This window comes from Podarcis vaucheri (assembly GCF_965113315.1).
Source record: "Podarcis vaucheri genome assembly, chromosome: 2".
NCBI classification, from domain to species: domain Eukaryota; kingdom Metazoa; phylum Chordata; class Lepidosauria; order Squamata; family Lacertidae; genus Podarcis; species Podarcis vaucheri.
Genome location: NC_138760.1, coordinates 32,922,625 through 32,939,267, shown reverse-complemented (window position 1 = coordinate 32,939,267; position 16,643 = coordinate 32,922,625). Strand labels below are relative to the sequence as shown.

At 46.9% G+C, this 16,643-nt stretch overlaps 1 protein-coding gene and 1 long non-coding RNA gene across 11 annotated transcripts in view; one reads left to right on the top strand and one right to left on the bottom strand.

Annotated features, from left to right (window-relative positions):
* LOC309526673 overlaps nucleotides 1–13,056 on the top strand; it is a 29,528-nt gene extending 16,472 nt beyond the window's left edge. The window contains exon 3 of one of the 2 annotated variants that reach the window (XR_014216821.1): nucleotides 12,586–13,056. This is a non-coding gene — a long non-coding RNA (uncharacterized lncRNA). Of the gene's footprint in view, nucleotides 1–12,006 lie in introns of both variants that reach the window. The other variant, XR_014216822.1, reaches the window with a different exon arrangement.
* Nucleotides 6,903–16,643, bottom strand: part of BAHCC1 (BAH domain and coiled-coil containing 1) — a 117,249-nt gene continuing 107,508 nt past the window's right edge. For all 9 annotated transcript variants that reach the window (XM_082212319.1, XM_082212322.1, XM_082212318.1 and 6 more), the window contains 7 exons: nucleotides 15,393–15,468; nucleotides 14,110–14,218; nucleotides 13,835–13,954; nucleotides 13,199–13,372; nucleotides 10,376–11,457; nucleotides 8,904–9,140; nucleotides 6,903–7,831 (listed from right to left, as the gene is read on the bottom strand). In XM_082212319.1, the coding sequence (XP_082068445.1) occupies nucleotides 7,625–7,831; nucleotides 8,904–9,140; nucleotides 10,376–11,457; nucleotides 13,199–13,372; nucleotides 13,835–13,954; nucleotides 14,110–14,218; nucleotides 15,393–15,468 (2,005 nt within the window). In that variant the 3' untranslated portion in view covers nucleotides 6,903–7,624. The remainder of the gene's footprint in view (nucleotides 7,832–8,903; nucleotides 9,141–10,375; nucleotides 11,458–13,198; nucleotides 13,373–13,834; nucleotides 13,955–14,109; nucleotides 14,219–15,392; nucleotides 15,469–16,643) is intronic.

Sequence of the window (16,643 nt, the reverse complement as noted above, 5' to 3'; positions counted from 1 at the left end):
CCACAGAAAAGGTGGACTAGGTGTGAAGACCAAAGGAACAGGGAAGGAAGAGGTGGAAGAACCACTGCAATTTTCTGGCTTCTGTTGGTTCAAGGAAAAAAATAAGTATATAGAAAGGAGAATTCCTGGATGCCAAGATTCAAGTTTGGGGCAAGTACCCTTTAGTGAGAGAACCCTAGCGGAGATTTAAGATCACAAAACATGCAGCAAAGTTAAGCATGTAAATATGTTGTTGGACTTTAAAATATGCCCTTGTGAATTCCAAAACTTCCCTCTTTCCCTAGCATAGAAAAAGACCACGTTTACGAAGTTAAAAATGGTTTACTTAAATTCTCCCAAGGTCAGCCTCACATGTTTTTCCATACAGCATTCAAAAAAGGTTGCACAAGCAGTAAAACCTGGCTTAGTTACAGTGGTGAAAGTTCCTAAATTACTGGTATGGGAACTCAAAAGTGGCTTGTGAGAGCCATGCGGTCTGAACTGGAGCAACCAGCTCAAGCCTGTTTATATGCTGAGCTTATCAGGTCAACAGGAGGTTGAGCAATAGGCTTGCTTACCCATTTCCTCCCGAGGTAAGAGGAAGTGACCTTGCTAGGTCTGGCAGGACAGCTTGCTCTATTTTATTAACCCCTTTGTGCATTAATTAGACTTAAGTATGCTGGCAAACTTAGATTGTCATTAATCAACCCACTACAGTGCCCAAGTCCTCCTTCAGACACAGAATTGTCTCTCTCTGTGTGTTTTGCAGGCCTTTGGTGCTTTTAACACCTGCATGGAACTGGGTTATCTCAAGAACTCTTTGCTCCTATATCAGGGGCAAGGAACATTTTCTAAGGCCTGAGGCAAAAATATTGTTAGAGCAATATTTGCAGCTCTTACCTTTGTACAGCAGGCTGCATTCTGGCCATACAAAAGCAAGACGTTTTCACATGCACATCTCTTCACCTTCCATCTAGGCAAGCAATTGTTCAAGAATACATCCTAGCCAGGCAAAAGCAGTTGATGATGTGTATGAAGCCAGGGATGTAGCCTGGGGAAAATCCTGAGAGGTCCGTGGAGAGGCCTGGACAGCTCCATTTGCTCTCTAGGCCTAAGTTTCCCCACCCCCCGTATTATATGAACCTGACTGGGCATTAAGGTCAGCATCAGATGACATGTTTTCCATATGGTCATTATAATACATCTGATACTGTAGATGATTTCAGAAAGCAGGGCCTTTTTGTTGCCAGCCCCAAAGTTATGGAATGTCTTCCCTATGGAGCTCTGCAAGCTTCCAATTATTTCCTTTTAGCCGTTTTTAGCCATTGAACACTTTTAAAAACCCCAACAATTCTGCAGACTTTTAATTTTCAAATAATATCACGCTTTTAGGGATTTTAAGCTTGGCTGTTTTCAACTCGTTTGATTTATAAATGCTGCTATTTTAGTGTTGTGCATTATTTTTAATCATTTTTTTTAAAAAAATAATAATTCCCCTGCAAACTCTTTTAAATGCCTTTTTAGAAAAGCAGGATAAATAATAATGCAAAAAAATATTGTCGAACAAAAATTCCACTTTTCTCTCCCAGATCTTTGCTTATCGCACAGCTGTTCAAGCCCTACTTGGGGCACTGCCAAAATCAGTCAGGCAGCTGGTCTCCTCTTCCTGCTGCATCCTATGCTAGTTTACTGAGAGGTGCATGCACCACCGTATTTAATGGGACTTACTGTACAGGTGTCCCTAGGACTGAAACCTTAATCACTGCAGCCTGAATCATACATTGCATTGACTGTGAGGGAGTTTTCCTAGCACCAGTAGGAACGTGAAAGTGAATGCTGTACCTGAAGCGTGGCCATGCAGCACCTACAAGAGAGAAGAGGGTTCAGCCCTGCCCTCCTTTTTCCTGGGTCTCCTGCACTTTGTTAACAGCTGTATAGCAAGCAGAAATTTGGAGGGGTAAACAGATTTACTGAACAGGGCAATTCTACTACATGGAGATTTCAGGGGAGCCAGGAATAAAGTTCTTCCGAAGGGCGGTTGGATCAGTCTGGAACCAAACAGGGCACGGAAACCTTGTGATCAGGTTGCTTTAATTGTTTTTACATTTCAAAGCAGATGCAGGGATCTGAAGTTTTGATCAGAGCATCAGTGCAGTGTGTGTGTGTGTGTGTGTGTGTGTGTGTGACCCTCCCCAAAGCAGATGCAGGGATCTGAGGTTTTGATCAGAGCATCAGTGCAGTGTGTGTGTGTGTGTGTGTGTGTGTGTGACCCTCCCCTTGAGCTCTTTTCCTCATCTAATGTGCTTATCTCAAACTGTACTGTATCTGCGATTCACACCCACTCACCCCACCTACACAAAGTTAATGTCAACCTGGTGGTGGAGGAATTTAGATCAGGAAAGTGAGGGTGGAGTAAAAATTAAAACGCCATCTCCCTCAACACTTAAGCTGCTGGCTGCTCAGATTCTGTTAGCAGAGCAGTTTTGTTGTTGTTGTTGTTTATTTAAATCAGGATCCCATCATGGATTTTCCACATCCCATCTATTTTGGTCCAATGCTCAAGCGTCTTCCAGGAACCTGTTTGCATGCGGATGAGAAGAGGTTAAGCCTTATTTCTGTGGAGTTTGTTATATAGTGGAGACAGAGGCCATGTACCATTTGCACAAAAGGGACGGGAGAACTTTGGCCTTGTTTACTCCATTCGTTTTGCTGCATTTGTCTCCCTGGCTCTCCCCCTTTCTCAGTAGTTATTTTTGGCCATTGCCCATGGTGGATGCTTCAAAAGATAATGGCAGCCCAGCTGGCTCAGACCAGAGGACCGTGTGGCTCAGCACTGTTCCCAGTGGCCCATCGGGGGATTCACAAGCAGGATGTGACTGGAATCGCACTTGCCCTCTTGTCTTGCCCAGCATATTGCCTCTGATCCTGCAGGTCATATATAGTCATCACGACTGTGAGCCGCTGATAAACAACCTTATACTCCATGAATTTGCCTAACTCCATTTAAAGGTGTCCCAAGTTGCAGACCATCACATCTTATAGTACATAGCTGTCAACGTTTCCCTTTTTTTAAAGGGAATAGGATTCCTCGCAAGAAAAGGGAAAAGTTGATACCTATGCATAGTAGCAGATTCCATAGCTTAACCATGCACTGTGTGAAGTATCTTTCTATTGTCTGTCCTGAACATCCTGTCCGTAAAGGTTTATTGGATGATCCTGGGTTCTGGTATTATGAGGGAGAAAAATTCTATTCACGCCATGCAGCTCTTGACATGTCTCCCCACTTACTCGTCATTCATCTAAACTGAAAAAATCTCCAAACGTTGCAGCCTTCTCTTGAAGAGAAGTTGTTCCAACCCTCTCCATCATTTTGGTTGTTCTTTCCCGCACCTTTTCCAGCTCCAGCACTCCTTTGGATAGGCAGCAAACAGAACCGTACGCACCACAGGCTTGTTCAAATTCATTACGATTACAGGCGGTTTTCCAGTTTTCTTTCCAGGTCAGCCACCACCAATTCAAACACCCATCAGTTCCCATGAGAAGTTGGATATTCCATCCCAATGTGCATCACTTTACACTTAATTATATTGAACCACATTTACCATTTAAAAACTTATTCGTCCTGTTTGGAGATATCATTTAGGAGCTCCCTCGTGACCCCTTTTTGTTTTTGCACCCTGAATAATCTGGAAGTCCATCACCAATCTTGGCACACTTGTTTCTAGATCGTTTATGAACAAGTTAAAAGTAAGTCTTGATACGGATCTTTGAGACCCTACTTTCTATCTCTCTCAATTTTTGTGACTGTCGACTTCTGTTCTTTAATTAGTTTACCAATCCATAAGAGTACCTGTCTTCTTATCCCAGGACCAATAAGTTTATTCAGATATTTTCAATGAGGAACTTTTATCAAATGTTCAAGTACATAATGTGTGTTGGGTCACCCCTGTGCACATGCTTATTGAAACTCTCAAAGAAACATCAGTAAGACAGGACTTATCTTTGCAGAAGCTATGTTGATTTTTCTTTCAGAAATACTCGTTCTTTGGTATGCTTGATAATTTTATCTTTAATAATGCTTTCCATCAATTTACCCGGAACAGACATTAAGCTAACAGGCCTGTAATTTTCTGGATCCCCCCTGGATCCTTTTAAAAATAATAAATTAAATAATAAATTTTAAAAAAATGGATGTTATGTTGGCCACTTTCCAGTACCCGGATATGAATGCTGATCCTGGAGACAAGCTAGGTATTTTTTTATAGAAGATCAGCACTTCCACATTTTTTAGAATTCTTGATGGAACACCATCTGGAACTGGTGATTTGTTAAAATGTTTAATTTGTAAATAAGCCTGGAACTTCATCTCTTCTCACCACTGTTCATCTTTACTGTGAGATACGCAGGGCAGGTATCTATGCCTGAATTTACAATTTCTGGAAGTTTGAAGAACTAAGGTAGGAAGGCAAGGAATTCACTCACCTGTTATGCAATCTGTGTTCTCTCCTTAGCATACCTTTCGTTTTCTTGTCATTCAATGGTCCAGCTTGCCTCCCTACCCATGAATTATAATGTAAATATTCCTTAAACTGATACTGTTAAAGTTTTTAGTGACAGGCTCCTCCAATTCATTTTCTTCATTCCTGTCACTTGCATTTCATAGGCCCAATTTTGTTTTCATTTGGGCAAGACTTCAGTTTTCTGAAGGACCCCTTCTTATATCTTCAATAGCTTCCTTGACTCTGCTCATTAACCATGCAGGCATTCTCTTGGACTTGGTAACTTTCCTGAGCTGTGCCTATCTTAGCAGAGCTTTTACAGATAGCCATTTTATTTTCTCACCATGCCCCAGGTGTTGCATTATTCTGGTGTGTTGGAGGGTTAAAAGTGACTCATGCCACTATTTTTGTTTTTTATTTGATTTTTCAAGATGGCAACCATTGGTTCCTCACAAAGTCAAGGGATACTGCAGTTTCTGGGGCATGGTGAGTAAATATATGGATGGTGGCCATGAACAGCCATAAAAAGAAAGTGATTTGATCTTCTGTGCCTTTTAGTAATACAGTAATGGAATTGGACCCATGGAGCTCTGTTTAGCTCAGTTTTTCGTTTATTCCAAAATGATTACACACCTATTGTAAAATAGCAGCGGTAAGGCTCTCCTGAAACCAATGGGCAGTTAGATAATCTGTCTGTAAATCCTGATGTGGGGGGAAAATCTCCAAATGTCTAGAACTGGCTTTGGTCATATTTATCTGAGCCCAATATCTGCCCCCTGGGGAGAAAAGCCCAGAATGTTACAGTTTGAACTATTTTTTCCTTAGTTCTTCTCTTTTATAAAGCATCTAAGGTGGCAAGTATGCCATGGAGAACAGAGAACGATGAAGGTTCTTGAGTAGCCAGGATGATCCAGAAAGTACATAAATGATGTGATCTTCTAAAATACAGATTTGCTCTGGAGATTATTGGTTGCCCCTTGTCCAGCCAGAAAGGAATAAAACCTGGGAGGGAGGACATGGCGGCTGCTGCAGTAAATTTCAGCTCTGCTTACTTTCACAGGAACTTTCCATTTCACATGCGCAGCTTCTTCCAGAGCTCTATCTAGCACTTGGTGCAGGCTCTATGCCCTCCACTTATGGAGACAACTTGCACAGAATAACTGGAAGCTTAAGTCTAGCAGAAGATCTATACAAAGCTCTGGCTCCTGACCCCCTTATCCCATGATCCCGATGCATGACATGTGACTCACTGCACTGAAAAGAACACATTGAAAATATATAGTTACATTAGCAGTCCCCTCAGGAGCTCAGTTTACCTCTCTCTTTTTTGGGATCTCTCCTTGGACTGCAAAAAAAAAAAAAAAAAAAAAAGGTTGTCAAGCATCTGTCACAGAACTTGTGGGATGCAGCCAGCTTGCTGAGGCATAGGTTGTGCACTATCTATCCTATCCCATATTGCAAGCAGCAGTCATAAAACTCTCCGGGCTTTGTTTTGCACATCTTAACTTCACTGTAAAATTCATCTGCTAGTAATAGTGTCCAGCTACTTTGGTTGGAAGGGTTCTCTCTAATTATTTTCTGGCGGAATGTTGCCTTTATAATTTCATGTAAGATTACTGAAATATCGCAAGTGCCATTTGTTCTCTAACCCAAAGTGTCTGTTGCAAGGGCTGCTCAAACAGGAGCATGTCAACTCGATAATATCTATAGATCTGTGCAGGCAGGCATAAGCCAAAGTACATTCAGCTCCCATGAGAGTGACAGCTTCTGCTAAATGTTGTAATAAATTAGGTACCTGCATCCGTTGTACAAGTCCCATTGAAAAGAATGAGATTTGTCCATGAGTGGATGCATGTGATGGGCTTGTCCCATTCATTCATGCAGCGGGGCTTGCACACAAAGCTCCTTTAATGAAATTATACCTTATGTGAAAGGGTCAAGTGTCCAAAGAAGTCACAGGTAAGCTGTCTTATACAGTACCGAGACAGATCGTTGGTTCATCCAGCTCAGTTTGGACTACAGTGGTACCTCAGGTTACATACGCCTCAGGTTACAGACTCCACTAACCCAGAAATAGTACCTCAGGTTGAGAACTTTGCTTCAGGATGAGAACAGAAATTGTGCTCCGGCAGCACGGCAGGCCCCATTAGCTAAAGTGGTGCTTCAGGTTAAGAACAGTTTCAGGTTAAGAACGGACCTCTGGAACGAATTAAGTACTTAACCCGAGGTACCACTGTACACGGATGGAGAGCAGATAGCCAGGATTTCTGATGAAGTTTCCCCAGCCTTAGCTGGAGATGCCAAGGAACGGACATTGGATCTTTTCCTTGCAAGGCGTGTGTTGCTTTACAGCTAAGCTACAGACCTAAACCAAAGCTAGGAATATCCCCGACCCCGAGATACAGAGACCAGAATACTAGATCCTGATTTTATAATAATATATATAATCTTCTCTTTAACAGGAGCATATTAACATCCGCAGACATTGTCAGAATAATTATCATTAGAATAACAATAATAATAATAATAATAATTAATAATAATAATAAAAAAGGGTAGGAGGGGACGGGTGAGGGGAGTCTATAGTACACAGTCTTGTGAGGTCAGCGTAGCCTTTCGGAGCCTGCGCTGCCGCGGCCTTCAAGTGCCCCCTTCTGTATTTACATGCTTGCCTGGCATCCGCGCCCCCAGCTAAGCTGGAGGGAAAACAGTGCATCGAACACAAAATAAAACTCATCAAATAGCCCCCTTACCCTCCCACCCCCGTAAAACCTGCCTCTCTTTTTTTTTTGTCTCGTTTGCTTCTTTTTCCATAAAACTTCCTGTCAGAAATACACTATTTACACACGAAATAAATAGAGCGGTAACCTGATTTGTGTTTGGCCTGCGGCAAACAGTCAGAGGTACTAGGGAAAGTATGGCTTGGATTCAAATCTGTACAGAGCCGTTTGGGGAGCCGGGATCAGCCTGCAACCCCGGGGCATGGCAAAGCCGGGAACCTTGCATATTTCAGGGCCTTGCATCCAACGGGCAGGAAACGGTGAGAGGAGACGGGCCCCCTTGCCACTGTCCCTTGGCCCTCCTGTCCACACCCCCACCCCGCCAGCCGTTTTCCGGCCCTGGAGCAGTGGTTGCATCCCGCAGTCTTAGCATAAGATGGGCACGCCGTCTGCAGTCACGAGCCGGCCTGTGGTGGGGTCGTAGCTCCCTGCCAGGTAGTAGAGGTCTTGACGGTCCTGGTATTTCTTGCTGCGCGTCAGCTGCTCGTAGTGTTCACGTTCTACCACCTGGCATTTGTGCGAGATGGTTTGGACGTCGTTCTCATCCTCGTGGCACGACTGGTACAGCGCGTTCTGCAAGAAGGCCACATGTCAAAATATTGCCCTGTGTTTTTTGCAAACAAGAGGACCGAGGCGCTGAGCCCAGGACCAAGTCCTCTGCAAGAATTGTTGCTTGCCAGTCTGCAAGCACCCAACATTGTGAGAATTCAATCACATTTCAGCTCAAAGCAACAAGAGATATGGAAAGCTAGGGTGCACACATTCCGGAAATCTCCCTCCCAGTGTGGTAGCGTTAGCCAATTAGATTACAGTGCTACCTTGGTTCTCGAACATACAGTCATACCTCGGGTTACAGATGCTTCAGGTTTTGCGTTTTTGGGATACGGATGTGCCGAAACCTGGAAGTACTGGAATGGGTTACTTCCAGGTTTCGGCTTCTGTGCTTGCGCAGAAGCAGCAAATTGCCACAGGCGCAGCGCTGCGGGTTGCGAACGTGCCTCCCGCACGGATCACGTTTGCAACCCGAGCGTCCACTGTAATCCATTCCGGTAGTCCATTCAACTCCCGAAACTGTTTGAAAACCAAGGCGCAGCTTCCAATTGGCCGCAGGAGCTTCCTGCACTCAAGCGGAAGCTGCGTCGGATGTTCGGCTTCTGAAAAAAGTTCACAAACCAGAACACTTACTTCCGGGTTTGTGGCGTTTGGGAGCCAATTTATTTGACACCTAAGCCGTCCGAGAACCAATGTACCACCGTATGGGGCAAGTTCAACCAGCCTCCCCAGAGCTTGCTGGCCCTCCACTCCTGGCTGCACATGGGATCGCACGTGATCTCCCAGTGGATCCCAAACTACCAGCAGTCCATCCTTACTTTAGTTCAGAGCATGCTTTGTGTTGCTTTGTATAACTGTACGGTTGGCAAGGGCCACAAGCGTCATATAACCAGAACCCTCTGCAATGCAACTATCTTTTGCCCAACATGGGGCTCGAACCCACGGCCCCAAGATCAAGGGTTTTTACACTCTTACCAACTGAGCCATCCCAGGTAGTACTAGTTCAGCCACACCCTGTGCCTGCCTCACCCTCCTTCCCCCCCACCTAACTCTCGCTCCCAAAGTTCGCTTCCGGCACTTTCTGGCCTCTCACCTTGCCATCGCTATGTCGCTTGCCCAGCTTGGTCTCCTCAGGATGGTAGAACCACTTTACTTTGACAACCATGTTGCTGCCCCAGGATTCCCACATGCTCTCGATGCGGCCGATGTACGGCAGATGGGGTCGCCCGGCTGACAGGAAGACAGCACAGTCACCGATGCGCAGAGTCTCCTTGCCCCGTACAATTGCCTTGTAGAACAATTTCCGTGCTTTCCCCTTCATGCCACGACGCTGCAGGGAAGGGCAGAGCATGCTAAGGCACAGAAAACAGGGGCCTGCGTCTCGCATTGGGTCCCCACCACCACCCCGCCTTCCTACAGGCCCTGGTGGGGTTCTGCCTCCTACGGGATTCTGACTGTTGCCACGGAAACAAAGCCCTGCATGTCAACAGCAGAAGATGCCCTCCACAGCCTGTAGCAGCGGAGCGTAAGTGAGGGGCCCACTCTGGATCAAAGGCAAGCTTGGCTTTAGCAAGAATCCCTGGGAGAGGATGATCAACATCAAAAAACCCAATGGGGTTGTCAGGTGCCTTTTTATGTCCTGCGAGGTACGGGTGCCCAGAAGGACTGCAGCCTAGGGACAAGACACACAGAACATGGCTGGTGCCTCACAGGGAGCAAGATAACAGAGTGTGTGGAAGAGAAGCAGCTCGTTCCCACTGTACCCACCAGAGCTTAAATGCAGACCCAGCCCACACCTCAAGAGAAAACTGGCTCCCGCCAGCCACTCGCAGGAGGCTGCTAGCCGTTATGAAACCTCAGCTGTGTTCCCACAAATGCAGAAGCGCTTACAAAAAACTGGCCACTATTGCAGATTTCCTGTGTGAAGTATCTGGGACAACTGAATGCAAGTTAGTAAAGACGGTGATCCCTCGCCAACCCGGAGGATTTGGTGACCGCTGATGCACGGCAGCGAACACCAGTCTAATCTCTGTGGGGCTCAGGAAAGCCCCAAAGGCTGTTTTGCAGCCCAGTTCTGAGCCTGTCTATGTGGTTAAGTGTTTACTTGGATGTACATCTGAGCAAAGTGTGCCCGAGATGGGCAGCACAAGCATCCTAATTCGTTAACCTTAGGCTGAAGTGTAAAAACAGGAATTCATGGTTCTTTTTATCACACAAAAAGAGAGAAAGGGAACTTGGGTCTTTCCGCCAGGTCAGTTACAGGAAGGCAGTATGAAGAGCGGAGAAGGAAGCCTCCCAAGCTTAGCCTATCCTCCTGTTGAAAGGCACAGAAAGACTTATGAACCGCTTCCTCCTACCATTTCCTTCCAGCTCTGTCACAATAGCTCTTGCCAAAACAAAACCCCATTGATACAGTTTTAACAACCAGACAAAGCAGATTCAAAACCATTTCCCTTAATTTGCATACTATAGCACAATCGCACCATACGGCATAGAATATTTTATATATGAGAAAATGAGCAATGTTCTAAAAAGCTCCGATGGACTGGCATCCATTTCCCATACCTGAGTGGGATTCCCAGACCACTTCCAGAGCTGGCGTGCTGGCAGGAAAGCAGAGATCTTTGGCCGGTTTTCCACCGAGGGCAGCCTCTGCCGGCGGGAGAACTCTTTGGCTTTGGAGAAGCTCAGGGCCTCCTTGCGCCTGAGCTTGCCCTTGGCCCCAGCGCCAAAGCACCTCTGCAGGGTGCTGCCCTTGGAGCGCAGGGCTTCGGACTGAGCCAGCAGGGCTGGGACAGGGTGCGTCAGGCAGGTCTGCACAAGCAAGGTCGAGTCCTCGTCGTCGGAGCTATAGGACGAGTCATTGTCGGATGAGCAGAGGCTGGACGTGGAGCCCGAGCCCGAGCTAGAGGAGGTGGACGATCCGGAGGACGACGAGGAGACGGAAAGACGTGTCAGGAAGCGGGAGGGGACACTTCCTCTCAGGTCGTCCACCTCATCTTCATCCATGTCTGAGTAGGAGCTGTGACAGTCGCTGTCGCAATGCAGACCGTACTCCGTTTGACCCGTGTACTTGCGCAGCGCCAGCCCCATGGGCAGCGATGCGCTCTTCTTCTCCTTGATCCCCAAGGCCGGGTGAGCGTAGCCGTGGCCGGGCAGCGAGCCAAAGTCCTTATCGTTCATCAGCAAGGCCTTGCAGTTTTTGTTCTTGGGCGACGTCACGCCCTCGTGGTCCAGCTTGACCAGGTACTCGCCGCCCATTTTCCGGCGCCCTCCCCTGCCCATCTCGACGTCCAACCGCTCGGCCTTCTTGGCACGCAAAAGCTTCTGGGTGCACGGCAGAACCAGGCCGGCGCTTCCAAAAGCCGAGTAGGAGTTGGCAATGCGGCTGAACGAGTCTGAGCCAAAGCCGTTGCCAAAAATGGGGGCGGCCACGCTGTGCACGGGGAAGAGCACCTCCTTGGCCCGCAGCTTCTTGCTGCTGCCGTTGAGCTGGAAGAGGTTCTGCCGCATCGCTGTGCTCTTGCTGGAGGTCTTGCGCTTGTTCTGAGCCACAGCTGACCAGCTCAGCAGAGGGCTGGCACGACGGCCCAGGAAGTGATCTCCAGGCAGGGCTTTTGAACTTGGGTGCAGCAGGTCAGATTTACCTGGTAGGAAAGGACAGGGTTAAAGAAATACTGGTGGGGCCTGCCAACTGCACTAAGAAACTGCGTTTCATCTTCCTATGTCCTTCCCCCATGCAACTGCTTTCATTTATTCTTGCCGGGGCCTGGTCAAACGGGTTGAGCTGATAAGGACTACAGTAGACCCTTGGGTTACGTTACTCTTGAGTAACGCAAACTTCGGGTTGTGAAAGTGGCAAACCAGGAAGTATTTTTCCAGGTTTCACAGCACACACAAAGCGCTCTATTGTGGTGGATTTTTCGAGGTGCACATGGACCCTCGGAACAAATTAAATTTGTATCCAGAGGGTCCACTGTATCCTCTTATGTATGCTTTAAAAAAAAGCCGTCCAGAAAGGGTGGGGAATGAAATGGGTGTTTAAAAAAGTAGATACTAAATAGGTAGCAATCACAGTTAGATGAGCGCCACAGATCCTGCAAGTGTCTGACTCGGACACTGTCAAAGTATTTCTGCAGAATGGCAAAAGGCAGGAAGTAGCAGCTCTCACTGTTCATTCACTTCTCCCTCCCCAGGAATCCATGACACAGCCCACCAGCACCCCTTGACTTGCAAACCATTCTCATTTGGCAGAAGAAATGCTGAGAGACAAAGTGAAGCCAAAAGAAGAGCTGTGCTTGTTAGGATCTCCCATGTGTCCAGTGTAGGATACATTGACCTGACTTCTTTTTGCCCTTAGTCACATCAATATATAGGCACATAATTACGTTGTCCCTTGGAGTATATTGTCCCTGAGTGGCTGGGATCTCCTGAGGAGGAATGAAATGGAGGGGGGACCGAGGAGAGAAGGCAACTGAAGCAGCAGCGATGGTGGTGGTGTCTTCGAATAGTGATGAACAACCATGAAAAAGGTTGGATTTGGGGCAATTGCAGTCTAAAGAAGAGTAAAATGTTTGGTACAGAGTTCACCGGGTTTTGTTTATAACTCTATTATATCTTGGTCTATCTCCCTTTCCTGGTGTTCCACCCCCAACTGATGTCCATCAACGCTTTGTCAGGGTTCATGAACCCTGGGCCACCTTTTATGGTGCTGCTTCATTTTGATGTTTACACGCTGCTCTTTCCATAACTCAGATGGGCTTCTATTTTTGCAGGTAGGGGTCCAAGTACTTCTGGATTACATAATGGACCTGGAGCAAGGAACCAGCTATATTTTGTAATTTTATAAGCTATGTGACTTTGCTGCTCAGTATATCTTTTTTTTTTTACATGATCTGTGGTGTTTTATGCATTGTGACTTTGCTGTTATTTTTATTGATTACAGTCCAGTAATGATTTGTTGTGGTTTTTCAGGTGTGATTTTCTGTTTAATTATTATTTGCTGATACGTTAAGGGTTCATTTTATTGTGCAATATTGTATTTGAAACAGATTATTGACTATTGCATCAAGCGTCTTATTTTTAGTCATACTTTTCATTATGATTTGCATTGGATCAGATTGTTAATAGGACGTGTGATCTTTGTTGCATATTTTATCATTTCTATGGCTTGTAAACTGCCTTGTGTGTAACAATGTAGAAAGGCGGTGTACATATTAAAAAGGAAGCTTCTGTTCTGCTGCAAAGTTTTACTGGGTAGCCCTGGGGCAAGTCACCCTCTCTGCCTAATCCCTCTCACAGGGTTTTGTGTGAGGATAAAAAGCAAGACAGACACAGGACCTTTGAGCGCCTTTCTAATGAAAGGCAAGCAATGGAGAACTGGCTTACCAGCTTTTTCTTTGCTCGTTGCCTTCTTGCCGGTGCTTTTGGCTGACTCTGAGCTCTCCCGCCCCTCAGCACACAGGCTTGGTGCCGATTCACTGGAATGGGGAACATCACTGGAAGACCTCTTGTTGCGACGGCAGAAGGTGGAAACCAAGAGTGCAGGAGAAGGCTCTGTGCCTATAGCAGAGAGGGGGGAGTTAGAAATCTCAAGGACAGATGGAGGTGAAAACTCTCTAAGGGTGCCTCCTGAATTCATAGGTTGGTGGCCCATCTGAATTTGCCTCTCATACTTTCTCTTGTGGCAATATTCATCTCCCGCTCTTCACGGCCATGTGCAGGCTAGCAAGATCCCAGAAAGATCCTGCGCCCAGAAAGCGCAGGACGTTCTTGGATGCCCAAAGGGAATAGCCACTGTGCCCAGAGCTGCGGGGAGTTTTATAACCAACCCAGCACAAGGTGCAGTGAAGCTGCACCCAAGGCGCAGATTGCATCAAGGAAATTGCTCCTTAGCAAAAGCCCCAACATGGATGAGGCTCTGCCTTACAACCTCTGCAGGTTTGGATCTGCCGAGGCAAAACAAAACACAGAAGCGCATCAGGTACAACTGACCCTGCATTCCTCCCATCCAAGGATGCTTACACTGGATTTTGAAATCGGGTGGCAACATGCGGATATTAGACACTGCAATGTGGCCTGTGTCCCCATCGTCGAATTCTACCAGCACCGAGTCTGCATCATCCTCTTCATCGCTTGAGGAACCTGTGGGACACAATCTGTGTTAACTTTGGGGACAGACAAACACACGCGCACATCTCAAGCCAGCTCTCCACCCTTTTCTGGACCAGGGACCTGGTTGCTCGCTGCATGCTTGACTCTTCCCCACCTTGGGGTCTCTATTGGCCAGCCCCTCTCACCTCGAATGACATTCCCTGGGTAGAGGCAGCGGGACTTCTGGCTCCAGTAAGCACAGACTCGGGTGCCAGGTGGGAGGCTGTGACTTGACTGTGGCCGCACATCCAGAACCTGGAAAGAAACAAAAGGTCGTGTTTGGCAGGTTCTCTTAACAGTAGTGTTGCTGCCACTACTGTCTAGCCAAGAGCAATGCTTCACGTTGTATATCATAGGGTGGCTGTCAAGGAGAAGATGGAACAAGCTTGGCAGAACTGGGTGTGTGGCGAGGCTCTAGTATTCAGGCACCGGCATTCCATGCCTTGCATGGCTATCTGCTCATCTGCCATGGTCTCCACTCACATTCTCTTTCCTCGCATTCTGCCGAGACACCACTGAATGCTGCCCTTTCCCTCTAACTTTTACAAAGCTCCTTACTTTCCAAACACTCCAAAGATTTGGTTTGGAAAAACCAAAGTTGCTAACGGCAGACAAACCGCAGAATCAGTAACTGGGCATATTATTGATTTGATTAGCACAGTTTATTAACACTGAGCTGATGTTTCCTTAAGTGTCAGAACTGCTTGGATTCTAAAAGTCTGCACCAAGTGTGATGAATATGTCTTAGTACAACACAAGCATCAGCTAAGGCTGCCTCCTCACTGGGGGATGGGAAAACAGCACTATCAAAATGAACAGCAGCTTTTCATACATCCTGTTGGGTACTGTGATGTGCAGCAGGGAAGAAAGGGAGGTATTCTGTCCCCCAGAGCATTTGAAAGCAAGAAGCCAGGTGTGGCTACAAACACTATGCTAGCCTCACAATACCGGTTGGTGGAAGATCAACACTGAAGCTAGGCTGACCATGACAAATCCTGTGCACTGTGCAAGTGCATCTGATCCCTCCCAGTTAGCATTGTCCTGTGTTGTCTTTATAGATCACCTTTTGGCCCTAAAGTCCCCAAAGCAATGAAAAGAATCATGTAGACATGCCCTTGCCTGAATGCATCTTGCCCTTCGCCCTACAACCACACTATCTCAGGCCCTGGTACCCAGAAGACATGCACCTCCTGAGTGTACCTTGCTTGCCTCAGCAAAAAATGCTTCTCTCCATCGTGCTGTGCCAGCTTGCGCTTTGCACATTGGCACAGGGGAGCGGCACTCTCTGCTCCCTGCTTCACAGGTAAATCCCAGATTCATGAATGCACCACTTGCTGTTGCTCCCAGTTGCATTCACAGCCCAGCTTCTCCGCCCCCAATTGCCTAAGCAGGCCTGATTAATCCCAGGCCATGATCTGCAGGGACTCACCGCCTCCTGCAGCAGCTGCTCCTGGGAATAGATCCTCTGCCGGTTCCCTCGCTCTCCCTCAATGACGATGCTGTAGCTATGGGAGGGACAAATCAATGGCAGAGATTTATACAGCTGGAGATGTGAAAGGCTGGAAAAGAATTCGGCTTGGCTCATTTTGACAAGATGTGAAATGGGACATTCAATCCTCGGTTTGCAGGGGAGGGAACAGAGCGCTTGCCTTTTGGCCCAGCAGTTGGGAGAGCATGATGCTCACTGCTCAGTCCACAGGTCCATATAAGTAGGAGGCAAAGAGCACTTGGTGATCAATTTAGGGACAGGAATGGTGCTAAAAGCTTGGTTCAGGAATGGAGGAAAAACATGCTACAGGGATAAACAGCGCAACCCAATAGTATAATTACTCAGAAGTAAGCCTCACCTCTGTGAGGCTTACTTACAGGTAAGGAAACACAGGAGTGGCAGGCCAATGCTTTTATGGAGCACATTTTAAAATTAGCAATTTTAATGGAAGGCAGGTGGCTATTACTCTTATTCTGCAGACAGGTAAAAGCTTACCCAAGACCATACCAGAAACTTATGATAGAAGGGGCCTCTGAACTTTCACATCCATCTGTTCTTTGCACCACAGAGGCTACGGTGTACTTTCTGTTCAGAGCAGTGGAGGGAAAGCATTGGCTTTGCATTGCCAAGTATCAGGATGGATATCACCTGCCACTCTGTTTGCGGGTAAGGAAGATAGGGCCACGATACTGAATTGAGGTCATGTGAACATTGCAGCATGTTGCCTTGGGTGAGGGTGCTGGTATTACTTTAAAGCAGAGATGGGGAAACTTGTAGTCCAGCAACATCTGGAGGGCCAACACACCTATCATCTCTGACCACTGGCCAAGCTGGTTGGGTCTCATGGAGCGGCAGTCCCACAACATCTATAAGGCCATGGTTTTCCCATCCCTCCCTTTAAAGCAGCGTTTCCCCAAACTTGGGTCTCCAGCTCTTTTTGGACTGCAACTCCCATCATCCCTAGCTAGCAAGACCAGTGTTCAGGGATGATGGGAACTGTAGTCCAAAAACAGCTGTAAACCCAAGTTTGGGAAACCCTGCTTTAACGGAAAGGGTATTAAAGGAACTGCAACTGTCTGCAGGCACAAAGGAGGAAGGAAGCCCCCGGAGAGCAGAGGAAAGGAACTGCCTGCCCCCTTAAATATCGCCATGCTGCCATTTGTTCTTTGCAAGAAACGCCAAGCCCTCTCT